The sequence below is a fragment of the Danaus plexippus genome (assembly GCF_018135715.1).
Source record: "Danaus plexippus chromosome 18 unlocalized genomic scaffold, MEX_DaPlex mxdp_35, whole genome shotgun sequence".
NCBI classification, from domain to species: Eukaryota; Metazoa; Arthropoda; class Insecta; order Lepidoptera; family Nymphalidae; genus Danaus; species Danaus plexippus.
The window spans coordinates 1,599,984-1,613,552 of record NW_026869854.1 but is presented as its reverse complement, the minus strand read 5'-3'; the positions used below and the strand labels follow the sequence as shown (position 1 = coordinate 1,613,552).

General features: G+C 31.1%; 1 protein-coding gene across 1 annotated transcript; it reads right to left on the bottom strand.

The window, feature by feature from the left end:
• Positions 1 to 9,834: 9,834 nt before the first annotated feature.
• Positions 9,835 to 12,301, bottom strand: LOC116773202 (uncharacterized). The gene is made up of 2 exons (XM_061528609.1): positions 12,248 to 12,301; positions 9,835 to 12,165 (listed from the first exon to the last, which is right to left on the bottom strand). Exons 1-2 carry the CDS (start codon positions 12,299 to 12,301, stop codon positions 10,204 to 10,206), a joined length of 2,016 nt encoding a protein of 671 aa, XP_061384593.1. The 3' UTR covers positions 9,835 to 10,203.
• Between the last annotated feature and the right edge of the window lie 1,268 nt (positions 12,302 to 13,569).

Genomic DNA, 13,569 nt, shown 5'->3' with positions numbered 1-13,569 from the left:
AAACTCGTGAAATCTGCTGAATTTTGTAGTGTTCAAAGTGTTTCCGCTCGTCAATTCCATGGATAGGAGCTGAGCCGCGCAATACAGGATTAGAGCTTGCTCTCGGTTCCACGTGAGAAAGATAGCTTAGTTGTTTTGTTCCGTGCTATTCAAGGGATTTGTAACAGGATTAGGACTTGTAGACAATAGTGTTCAGGTTTCAAACTTCAATTTAATTTACAGTGTTTAAGTTCAGCAAATTCATTGCTCCATTTTTGATTCAATATAATTCTTTTTATTTCCACGAACATTATCTGTATTACACGCTGCGAGTCATTTAATATTAAATATCCTTACACATTAAAGAAACCACAAAAGCTGGGGCCATTAAATCTCACAATTAATAATAAAGAGGTCGCACGTGTCCCCCATTACGATTCCGACTAAGAAATTTATGATTTGAACCAATACAGCTCCTAATATAGATAGGGAGAAATATTTGCACGGATGGATATTATATTACAAAACTTTTGAGTTTATATACCTATAAACATTTTGTATACATACAAATTGTTTCACAAATTAATCTAAACTACATTGTTGAGTGATCTATAAGAATTTAACCGTGTAATATATTAAAACTTTAAAAGTGAAGAAAACTTTTTCGAAACAAAAACATTTTTGAAGTTAAATAATATATGTGTATGAAACGTACTGGTTGTTCTAACACCAATACAATCATTAGTACAAGTTTATCCATACAACGTTTTTATTGTTCTTGTAATGTTATGTCATCATTATCGATGACATAACTTGGGACTTTGATCATTTCCGTTTGAGTTAGCGACGAATTTAATTTCTAAACTGAAAAAAAATCTAATCTATCTAATCAACAAATGATGGCACTGGGCTTGAACATTGTTATATTAATTTTTCATTTACGTCTCACTTATAAATTTACATATAATAAATATAAAACGACAAGATATGTAGGAAACATATTAAGGCAAAAGTTTTGATCTAATGTGCAGGACCGTCCAAGTTACATATTGAACGAAAACATTGGCGCTAGTTTAAAACGCGTTAGTCAGATGACGAATGCATGAGAATACTCTTTGATCTTTAGAATTAAAATTATGAAGTTCACAGTGCAATTTACAAGCGACGTTATACACAATGAAAATGGTAATAAATAACTACAAGTGACTTAGTCGCCTATTGTCAAAATTCAATAGTTTTTTGTAATGACGTTTAGATTTAACATTATTGAATTTAATTCAAACCTCATGAGATCTAAGACCTTCGCGAGTTTTATTCATGTAAATGAAACTAATATATTTCGGATATACTACGTGAATTCTTATTATTTTATTTTAAAACTACCTTCTCGTCTGCTCGTGATCACGGTTGCTGAAAGGTAACCGAAACGTCGGGATTATGTCATTTTAAAATAAAATAATAAAAATTCGCGTAGTATATCGGAAATATATAAGTTTCATTTTAATTCAAACCTTTTGACATATATGTATATATATATATATATATAGGTTTCTAACAAAATTATTAAAAAGATAAATTTTAGTTGTTTAAGGTGTTCGTATTATTCTGTAAGTACGTTAGTTTTGTTTAAATAAGTGATTGGTGATTTGTTTTCTTTTTAAATAACAAATAGTTAAAAATCTCTATGACAACTATATGTTTTAATGATTTTGTTAAAAACCTAAATATATATATATTATGAAAATATTCAAATAGTTCGCTTCTCTCAATAAATTATGAAAGATGCAAGTGTCACTTGTTTATACATATAAGATTATTTTCATATTTTCTTACTCTCCAAAATATTTGGCAATTAGTCAATATTCAATCATTAACTTATTAATCAATTTACTCGCTATGAAACCTTTTAAATTAAAGTTAGAACGTATTCTTTTTCTAAGAATTCTATTTCTAAGAATTTATTTGATTTATATAAAAAATAAAATAAAATAAAAGTGGTATTTTTTCTTTGGTTTGGTTTTGATATAGCTATAATATTATTCACCTTTCTACTGTTCCTCTGTCATCACTGACAGAAGACTGACAAGGTATGAGGGTAGCGAGTTGAGAACATGCATGGACTAGACAGAAAAAAAAAGTTTGATTTGACTGGGGTCGTATCACCCTTGTAAGCATTGACTACAATTACACGATTTTCATTCAAAAGGATTCACATATAAAATAATTTATTTTTAAGATAATGTTTATAAATGTTTAAACATCACCAACTTGAGAACTTCAAAATGACCTGTACGGGTACAATAGTAGTTTTGCGATACTTTCAGATTTTCAGTATATTAATATATACTTAATTTATAATTAAACTGATCAGTGAATATTTTTTTAGTTACCCGTGGTGTTACAATTTTTTTCAATCATATCCAATTTAATGAAAACCTTGAACATTTAAATTTAATTCCCGTTTCGCGGTAACATTCTCTGTGCTTTGTTTGTAACTTGTACCAAACTATAAAGCCTCAAAACGTAAAACACACAGCCATGCGAAGCCTCGCTCAGTTCCACTGTAATGCCTTTGTGAGCACTTTCAAGACACGTATTCTTCTAGAAATTACTTCATGTTACACAAAACTCAGTTATAAAACACCTTTTTATGAATGTTTTTTATTTTACATTTAAATACGAAATTACTGTTTATTTATATATCCTCATTTAAATTTTAAAAGGTTAACATTATTGATATCGTAACCAAATAGTAAGGTTTTCATTAAAGTCAAAATTCAAATAAAAAAAATAAAAAATAGTATAAAAATATTAATAAATAAAGAGAAAATTGAAACAAATTTTCAAACTATTTAACTTAAATGATATGTTAAGACACGCGCTTGATAATGTTCGGCTTATTATTATTTTGGCTGAATTATTCCAAGCACAGAATGTGGACTCCTTTACTAACAACGCATACATATAGAAAATTAACACAAATTGTCCATAAAGAGCAGAATTACAATGTATTCTCAATATTGATATCACTTTTCATTAAAAAGCCCATTAAATTTTGAAAATGCATTATGTCTTGGATGATTAACATTGGAATTTTAAATATCGAAACATCACAATTAAAAAAGAAATGGGAACTCCGACATAAATATGAATTTTTTTTATTAAACATTACAGCCCAGGGAAAAAAAAATATCTATATAAAATATTTACTAATTTAAAATTAATTACACACGTAAAAAAGCTTTGTTAGAGATGTCAAACATAGAACAAAGGAATTATTTTTCTGTTTCCTCTGTCAACCTAAAATTTCCTTTGTATACCTCGTAACTGCTATAGCAGTCACAGGGTACACCCATTTTTGGTGACTAGATATATTTTTTCAGGAATTATATATAAAAAATAGTTTTACCAATATTCGAAGTAAAATATTTGATAGCATTCATTGATATTAATATCTTATTCAAATTAAATACGTTATTATTGAACAATTAACTTTTAGTACTGTCTCGTACAAAGTTAGCAAGTTATATTATAACACAAACACCAGGTAGGTATAAATTTACACAATACATTATTTTAGGAGACCGTAAATAGGAAAATAATTATGTTTGTTTAATGTTAATAGAACTTGGACTCTGAAGCCAGCGGTGCCGGAGATATGATTCTGACAACAACAGACTACCCGAAAAAGATTCACTGCGCCGATTAAAATCTGACCTATTCTTATTTAAAGAGAAATTGAAAAAGTTAAATTTTAAATGCAAGCGTTTTTTAAATTTAAAAATGCAAATTCTAGAATTGCGCGAAATCGGTCAGCCGTAGTATCGACGAAACACATTTTTAATTCCCATTTTTCGAGCAAACGTTTTCCTGAAATGATTTTTTTTACTTAGTTTTTAGAGCACCTCATTATATAGTTTTAAATAAAGGAGAATACTAACAACGTATTAAGTGTCATTTTCCTAACAAGACACGTACGTCTCTTGTAACAAAAACACATAATTTATTCACAATTCATATTTCATTCAACGGAAATGTAGCCTTTATGTAGACGTGTTAAGAGCCACGCTCGTCATAAATTAAGAACCATCTCAGCTTTACAAAATATATAATGCAACTCGTATTTGTAATTTGAACTTTAATCTCTTTAACGTAAGAGACATATTAAGCGAACTAAGCGTGGTATTTGCGTTATAAAGATGAATGATACTGTCTTTGTAGGTGGCCCATGACAGACAGATGCTCCCCTTCATCTCATACATCACAGTTCACTCGTATTTTTTAATTTTAGACTTCCAGACGAAATTCGGAGTAAACATAAACGATTTACTTTGTTGATTGGAACGCGGTGTTTAGCATACAGCTCCTAAACAGAGCTTCTAACGTTATAGAATGTTACCGTGATAATTAGGAACAGTCTCGCCTAGAGGCTATTTAAAGCCGACAAGTACCAACAATGCGAAGTGTATTTTACTCCAGATGTAATGTAATGTAATAACACCAATTACATCCATGCTCGTGATTACATTTTGTTCTAAATGGTGTGGTTATTCGGATAAATTAAGAGTTAAACAAATATTATGACAAGTTCGCATGCATATGTAAAATACTTATCCAAAAATAATCATGCATATCCTCATATGTACTAGATATTTTCAACATTACTGTAATTACGTGTAGCTATACAAGTATATAGAAATTAAACGTTTCAAATCAATATATAAAGCCGGCTTCGTCTAAACGGAAAATGTGAGGTAGTTTTTTAAACAAATACGTATAACATTTAAAATTGTATTTGCTGTTGTCTTTATCATTCCATGTCCGAGAATCCAATTTTTAGTATTCACTCATGGGATTCACCAGTACGTTGTAAAATAATGGCTTATTTTAATTATAAGTATGTCATTTAACTATACATTAACAATTGATATACTTTGGGTTCAACATAAATCACTCGACCGCAACATGTAACAACAGTAGTATAATGAAACTGTTATAAAATTGTCTTTGACTGTCGGTGTATTATTGATAGTAAATATGTTATGCTCCGTAAACCGTCGACCCAAAATTCATTGCATGCAATAACGCAAACTCTATGAGAAGACATACGGGAAGTCCGAAGACATATCTCAAGCTGAATGGTTTCTTAGCTATTAACTACGTAGTGTTTGGTTATTTTATCATTCAATCATTTGATTTATACCTTGGGACAGGTCTGGGGTTCATCTTTACGTAATTAATACAATATATCATATAAGTAAATTTCCGTGATTTCAGACAATTTCGTAGTTTATAGATCGAAGTTAAAAAACAAAATTTCTTTACCATCTCGTTTTAATGTGTAAAATTATTAGGTCTGTAATTTTATCCAACTAATAAAGATTACGATCTTCATGGGTTTGATTTATTTTACGGCAGCGACTTCGTGACCGTTGTTACCATATATTGATTGCTAAAAAAGTATTATAATAACTCACTCCGCTTTAGAACATTCAACTTTTTTAGATCCTCAATCATCGGTTACAGTTTAATATGTACGTAGAAATTATCTGAACTCTTTGTAGCGGTTCGAATATAGCGAGTCCTTAACATAAAAAGGGTAATAGTTAAATTAAACCGCAGTAAATGATGATGTATTCATTAGCGTCTCCTTCAAGAGAGCTACAGACCACACACAGGCTCTCCTTTGACAACTATATTAGAGGGTCGTCGATACCACTAACCAGCGTTTGCAATGTTATTTTCAGTTAAATTTAACAGCGTCATGCTTTATATTCTTGATTTCTGAACAATTTCTCTTCACTACATAAAAAAACCCCTGTATCCATATCTGTATGATAATATATTTTTGACGATATATACTATTAAAAATTAATATCTGTTTTATATGACTCATCATTTGATTTTATAAATAGGAGAAAAAGATTCCTAATATCTATAATAGTTATATAGGTAGTAATAAAAGCTGGTGAATCGCCACCAATGACAGTACAACCGGTCCTCGCAAGAACAATTTATCTCAAGCGAACGTTTGAAACTGACGCGCGCGGCGCCATTTGTTACAGCACAATGAAGCTAAGACTTCCGTCACTCACTATGAGATATTAATTAGACCTTCGCTTAACTTACCTATCAAATGATAACCGTCATTATATTAACCAGAATTTATTACGTGTTCACAATTACGTCGTAATCGGAATTTTAATACTGAAATTAAATGCAATTACAACAGCACCATTTCCTATATTTTTTTGTACCCGAATCACTATTTAGCCTTTAATCTTAGTCATGACAATCTCTTACCCTATTTATTGTATTCTATTAGTGTATCAATTGGGGGTCAAATATTGATTGATGATATTTAAAAAAGCAGAATTATTACACTAACAAATAGTAATCATAGTTATTAATTATCAGTGTAATTATGTTATTATAATCTGTCTTAATATAATATTATGTTTCAAGTGTTAAGTGTGGGAGTGGATATTGAGTACTATGGTAACACAATATTTTGTAACAAGTTACTGTTGTCTGTACTTCACATCTCTGTGACCTCCAAATCACTACACTTGTGGTTTTTATAAAGTTTGTGTGAAGATTTCCTGACAGCTTTCCGTTACTGAAAGTTCATTCCAATCAATCGTCGTAGCATTGCGTCGTATCAATTTTTTCTTGCTTCAGCTTGTCCTTCTTGGAACTTATTTATTTTCAAAATATGTTTTAATTTTATCCAGAGTCTTAAAAGGTGTTGCCTTTAAAATATATCTTAATTCTTTCGAAGTCATAAAATATAAAATCCTTAAAGTTCTAAAGTCGGTTTATAGGTTATATTAGTACTCATAAAGTTCAAAAACGTAAGCCATGGGAGCTTCTGAATTAATAAATAATGACTTGCCTTTTAAAAACATTAATCCTTCGCTGAAGCTTCGGCTAACAAGTTTTGAAATTCAAATTTCCGATCCCTTTTTCACAGTTTCGGTAAACATTTTTGTTAAAAATACAAATGGAGTTATTTCATTACAAAGAACTTTAATAAATATTAAAAATTCTTCTAAAACTTGAAATAAAATTATATATATATTAGTACAGACAGACAGGTGAACATCGAAATTATTACTTTTCCATATGTTCAAAATACTCACACGTGGCACAAAGGAGATGTAATTATTTCACTGCTAACTTAAACTCGAGACACGTTATAATACAACCTGTAAAAATGTTGTAAGCTTCGTTTCCTGTTATGATAATGACGTCCAATTTTATTTTAAACAGAACTAACTCAAAAGCATTTTAGTCTGCTTCTATTTACATTTATAAAACCGATTTCTACATTTTGTGTAGATAATAAAAAAATTAAAGGTTTTTTTTTATAAAACATAGTATGTATGGATGTAATGATTTACGGATCTGCGGACGTATGGATATGTATGAATCGATGTATTGTTAACTCTTTGACGCACAAACTGTTGGAAAGATTTTATTGAAATTTTAAATTAATATCATTCAAACATCAGAAGCACATTACACTATAATGTGTTGTCCTGTGGAGTCCCCGCTACAACGCAACATTCAATGGATTCACCGTGCGGGTGCCGGGTCCATCGCGTTGCAGGGAGAGAAGCTTCAACAGTGCCTGGGACTTGCAACCCAGGTGTAGGTTTAAGGGGGCCCTAACTAACGCGCGTTAAACGCTCACCTCCACTGTCCAAGCTCCTCTCCCAACCTAACCAAATTTCAAAAGAACCTACTAGGGCTGCCTTCAAAGTACGTTCCAAGAATGAATTGATATGAGTTTTGGACAGGCCCAAGTCTTTTAGTAGGTTGTAAAGAGATTTAGCCGTTATACCTCTCGCTCCCACTTCTACCGCGTATAAATCCACGACGAACCTATTTCGAGTGAGTTCGTTTGTGAGTTCGTAATATTTGTTGACCTTGATGGTATGGTCTTTGGGGTTGTTGGTTTCCCAAGGAACCGTAAACTCTATCATTACAACGGGCTTTAAAATTCGCGAATACATAAATATGTCTAGTCTGGAGGCCGACGCACAAATATCCTCGGGGGTTTTTTATTGTTTCTCATACGTATCCATCATTATAGTCCAATCAGTAGCCGCTTTAAGGATGGAGTAAGTCTTGACATTTGTTTTTATAGCCCTAGTGCCCTCTCTCACAAAACCTTACTGATCGCTCGTTTGTGGTTATTTCCCTTTGCGCTCTGGCTACCGAAAGACTAACCGCTTTACGTATGATTTCCAGAAAGGTCGATTTATGTATGTATATATTATATGAAATCGACCTTATACATTGTTAAATAATAAATTTTTTGCTCATCTCCAAATCTATTTTCAAACAACGTGTAGTTACGATTAAACGCTTGAAACACAAATATATGTAATAGCCAACACAGTACAGATTATGAGAATTTTATTTTGTAACTATAACATTAATAAATAATTAATAATCTAAAATGCTTCGATATCTAACAACGAAAGTTGTATTTGAGTTCAATCTTGATGTTGCGATTTCCAGAACTACCGCATATATTCGTATGTAATGATGATGCCCGTAATGAACCTGTTCAAGAATAAACACAAACACAACATATACAGGTATGTCTTATATGTGTGTACTTTAATTAAATCGGAAGCCATAAAGCACAATTAGCAACACCTAAACACCTAATACCCATTCATATTACCTGAACAATCTTGAAATGCCGGAACTAAACGTTAAGTTAAACGAAAATCGACTCTAAACGATGATCAAAAGGAATGTGAAGGGTTGTACGAGCCGAACGTAAAGTGAATTGTGGTAATGTGTTGATAATTAGCTTCTCCAACAGCACGGGTAATATTGTATTTGTGCCATAATATCAAATATATCCTAATGCTGTGAATTAAACTGTAATATTTCGAAGTATGGTTTAACTTGTTTCTGTTTCATTAAAAGCCTACCTCATCTACGTATTCTCAGTTATTAGTTGTACTGATTGTATGATAATACTGTCCATTAATATTTTATACGTATTTTTAATTTTATTTAAAATATTCAATGTAATGTGATGATAATAAAAAAATTAATTAACTAAATTCTTTTGATTATTTGAGTGTCTTGTTGATAGATAAAGTCAAAATATGGTATATTTTCGTCCTTACTTCTGATGAAATACAATAAATCGCTCTCATGATGATTGCTAACTGATGGAATATAATATTTTTAACAGATATTAAGTAACACGATTACAAAACAAAAGATACCATAGACATAGAGGCGATGTTTTCATACATGTAATGAACGCTCTATAAGAAAATATATTTTAGCGACTCGTTATGAATTATGAGTTCATTTGTTGCTTGTGGTTTCTTCTTTGCGAACACATATTATTTTCCTCATTGTGAGAAAATATCGCGAAAGAAGTGTAAAACAATGAGAATAGTGCTATTAAGTATAGTAGACTTTGTTATAATTTTTTAGTTACTTAAAATGTTAAATTGTTTTTCGTGGAGCTTTTTTTATTTATTTTTAAGAATTAAACAAAACTTTTCACCAAACAGTCGAATGCTAGAATATTTGTTACTGAAATAAGTGTAATAATAATATACTAAGTATATGGAATGTTTCCAAATTCAGGCTAAGTGACTAAACATTGTTAAATAAGCAAGAAAAAGTTCATTTTATATATTTTTTTAAGTTCATTGTTATGGTATGTATTGTTTGTTTGTTGTATAAAACAAAATAATATAATGAAATTGTTCAGAATTTAAATATTATTGTTGCTTTCTTTTCTCCACATTGTTATATTAAAAAACAGCCTTCATTTAGTCAAATTAACGGGAAGTATATTGAAAGAGAAAATGAAAGTCATGTTTTATATTTGAAACAACACACATTTAGATGTAACAATATCTTGAAAAGGCTCCCTTAATATTTCCACTCAAAGCATTTTAGGCGAACACTGTTAATTAATACTTACTTTTTAGATGTCGTATCGTAACAACTGCCGATATAACTAACAACTTAAACATTCTCTGCTTATTTTGGAATCCATCTCTATATTTGGATATGAATTCAATGCTACATTTAAATTGTGCCACCGCCAGACGATAAAACAGAGTGAAAACTGTCGATATATTTAGCTATCAATGAATTGGATATGTCGTTACAGAGAAATCATTTATTTTAAGTTAATCTAATATTAATAGGTTAAAATTATATGAACAGAATTTAATTTCTCTTAAATAGCCAAGGTTTCCTATTTATTTTCCATTTCCCCTTAACAATTGAACCTAGTACTACCTCAGCGATAAACACTATAATGCTAACCGCGTACAAAATGCCAATCAACATAAAAGCTCCCAACAAATGTTGGATAGTTAACGGTACTATAGTACTTGTACCATCGGAACCTATTCTGTGAATAAACAACTCCTCATTCCATTTATTTATCAAACCATTTTCAGAAACCCTCCGTATAATATTATTGAACCTCTCTAGCATCGGAAACCATTTTCTAGCCAATAAAACAACTCCGTATTTGTATAGGTTATTACTCTCCGGGAAGCAGTATATTAATGCTGCCCCTTTGCCCAATTTCTGATCCATGTATTCGGCCTGCCTCCTCGATGATACAACGGCGAAATTCCGATCCAAAGCGGCCCGTCTTATTCCCTCTGAGAACGTTGTTGAGTTATATTTGCGATACAGATAAGATCCACTGGCATTATTAGTCTCAAAATAGGATCGATAAATCTCTCTACCTCCCAAAGGCATTCCAGATTGAATGAGATCTAGCTCATTGCTTATCTGTTTCTCAAATCTCGGATGCATTAAGAAGCTTCTCAGAAATGATTCGTATGATATCGACATGTTAAGACTGAAACAGAGCCAACCAAATATTAAGATTCTGAAAGGAGAAGATCTGGCTTCAAATCTTGTACCGTTCCCCAGCAGCATACTGATGGTCATTAGAATGGAATATGTCGGCCATTTCGTTGTGTTACTGGTTTGTTCTTTGTAACGTAAATAATGAAAAGTAAGACCCATAAGTAAAATACTTAAAAAGGTGGCAACCCATGTGGACCATTGAAATATTATGATGAGATTGTCCCAAGTAGCGGCTTGTTTGGCTTTAGGTACACACCAAGTCATTTCGTCCTGTGTGTAGCTGACTGTAGGATGAAACCACTTACGTATTGTTTTCGTCACTTCGATATTACCGATAAAGAGATCGACGAAATCATTTCTCAATAAACCAAAGCCTCCAGTGGCCGTCCCGTTCTTATAAACTTCACCCCAGTTATCTTCTTTTCTCGACATTCGAAATATTACACTCATATTTGTAAATTGACTTATGATTTTGACGAGATTAATCTCTCCACCTTTTTGAAATTCATATACATCGTTCCATCTTTTGTGTGTGAGTTTTCTTTCTGGTGGCAGGACATACGGCTCAGAAATAACAGCATATAGTGCCAAGGGGCACCCTTTTAAGTCTAATGGAAACATTTCTCTTTGAGCATTAAATTGTGTTACGTTATTATCTTTACATTTGTCTAGAATGTATACAGAATCACATTTTCCAGCGCAATTTTTCTCCGTATAGGGAGTCCAGGAATAAGACGTGATCTCCTCATTGATAGGGGAATATAAAAAGACAATTGTCTTATATATTCTATAGTCTCGAAGTTTGTTTATTAACCAAATAGACACTCTTTCACTGTTTTCTCTTAATCTTAAATGGTAATAAACTATAACTTTTGCTAATGGATTAAAAGAAGGTAAATGACTCAACAGCATTAACTGATACGTCAGCTGAGATTTCTTTTTCAGAATCAAGAAATAATTCTTTGCTTTCTCCGGGAAGTGAGAAGCGTTGGCGTGTTTGCGATATGAATTTTTTGTCATAATTGAATATTTTATGCCACTGTGAATCGTTTTTAATAGCAGGATTTCAGTTTTTGATGGAATTGAATCTATGGCGAATATTACAATGCTGCCGCGGAGCGCTTTCTTCTCGACTAAATATTTGGTAGACAATTTTAGAATGCACTCCGCGCTTTCTGGTATCTTACCGGAATTTCCTGTAGCAACCAGCAGCGGATTTTCACCCGCAGATAGTACCACAATATTCGCAAACAATAATATAAATAAGTTGTTGGTATTCATCTTGACGGGCTTCCGTTTGTACTAGATGTAATATGATTATTTTCGAACGTCGAGTCTTAAATATCATTACAAGTACATCTACAAAGACGCCAGGCGTGCTTACTGAGGGCTGGAATACAAAGTATTTGATTTGATCAGTCAATTTATTTTGTTTCATGTTGGTAATTGATTTTGTAAGACTATACATTTACTGCTGTACTGCAAACAATGTAGATCTTTGTTTAGATTTTTTGTTACAAAGTAAAATATAGTAAAATAAACATTAGACTAACATGCTAAAAAGTATGTATATTAGGTTTTTTTAATTGAAATTAACGTTATATCCATGAGATTAATCAGAACGAAATTTTTTTATTTACAAAACAAATATCCCCTATTTTGTTTTCTAACAAACTAAAAAAAATCAACAGTACGGAAACATATAACAAAAGTGTAGCGCAACTGCAATAAACGAAATGTCCTATAGCATTTGTTGACATTTAAGAATAAATGCAGCTGCCGCAGTTTGTTTTTAAATGAATTATTATAATAGTGACCGTGAACTTCAACTAAATGTCACCACAACACTTTAATGGATAGAATTATACTCGAAATAGTTCATATTTATCAGCTAATGTATATTACACTTCTATAAGAAAGTGTTTTCATTTCACATTTTTTCTTATCGTTTCAATGATAGCAATGGCTTGTCGAAATGTTTATAATAAATATTACCTAATTGAAATAATATAATATTTTATTAAAATATTTCTTTATTATGACGAGTTTTTTATATTTTAAATGTAAAAGTCACTTATTGATATAAAATCATTTGCTGTCGGTTTTCCTGATGCTGTTTTCCGCTTACTTTTGTTTTCGTAGGAAAAATTCATGCTCTCTTTACGATAATATTAGAAAACAAAAACAAAAAAGTTAATGTAAAGTGACGTCTTTTTGGTCAATCAATTGTTACCTACATAGCTATGACTGACGTAAAATATTTATATTCTTCAATCATACATCAATAAGTAATGAAATAAAACTTTTATTTCAACCAGCGGTATAAATATAAGCAACGAATTTCACTGCCTTTCAAATCAACTTTTAATGTTATATGAAAATAAATATTATATTTTAACTTATAGTTATTGTAGTTTCATTAAATTGCGTTCAGCAGTTTTTAAGTTTAAGAGTAAAAACACACGGATATCGATGCCACTCCTATCGTACACTCTCTGATAATGACGCGTTTATTATTCTATTACACCATCGTTAGCTCGTTCCAGGAGCTTTATAATGTAATAGCAATTCATATTTCTTTATAAAAAATAATTAACATTTAATTATTAATTTCTATTTCATATCGCTGTCTTTATTTTTCCAAACATCGATAATAAATTAATAGCCAACACAATGAATTTCCCCTACACAAGTAGGTGTTAAGAA

Excerpts from the sequence above, each read along its gene's own strand:
- LOC116773202 (XM_061528609.1), bottom strand. The coding sequence starts at position 12,301 with ATGAAACAAAATAAATTGACTGATCAAATCAAATACTTTGTATTCCAG. Across the intron at positions 12,166-12,247 it reads ACTTTGTATTCCAGCCCTCA|TACAAACGGAAGCCCGTCAA; the intron begins GTAAGCACGCCT and ends TATTACATCTAG.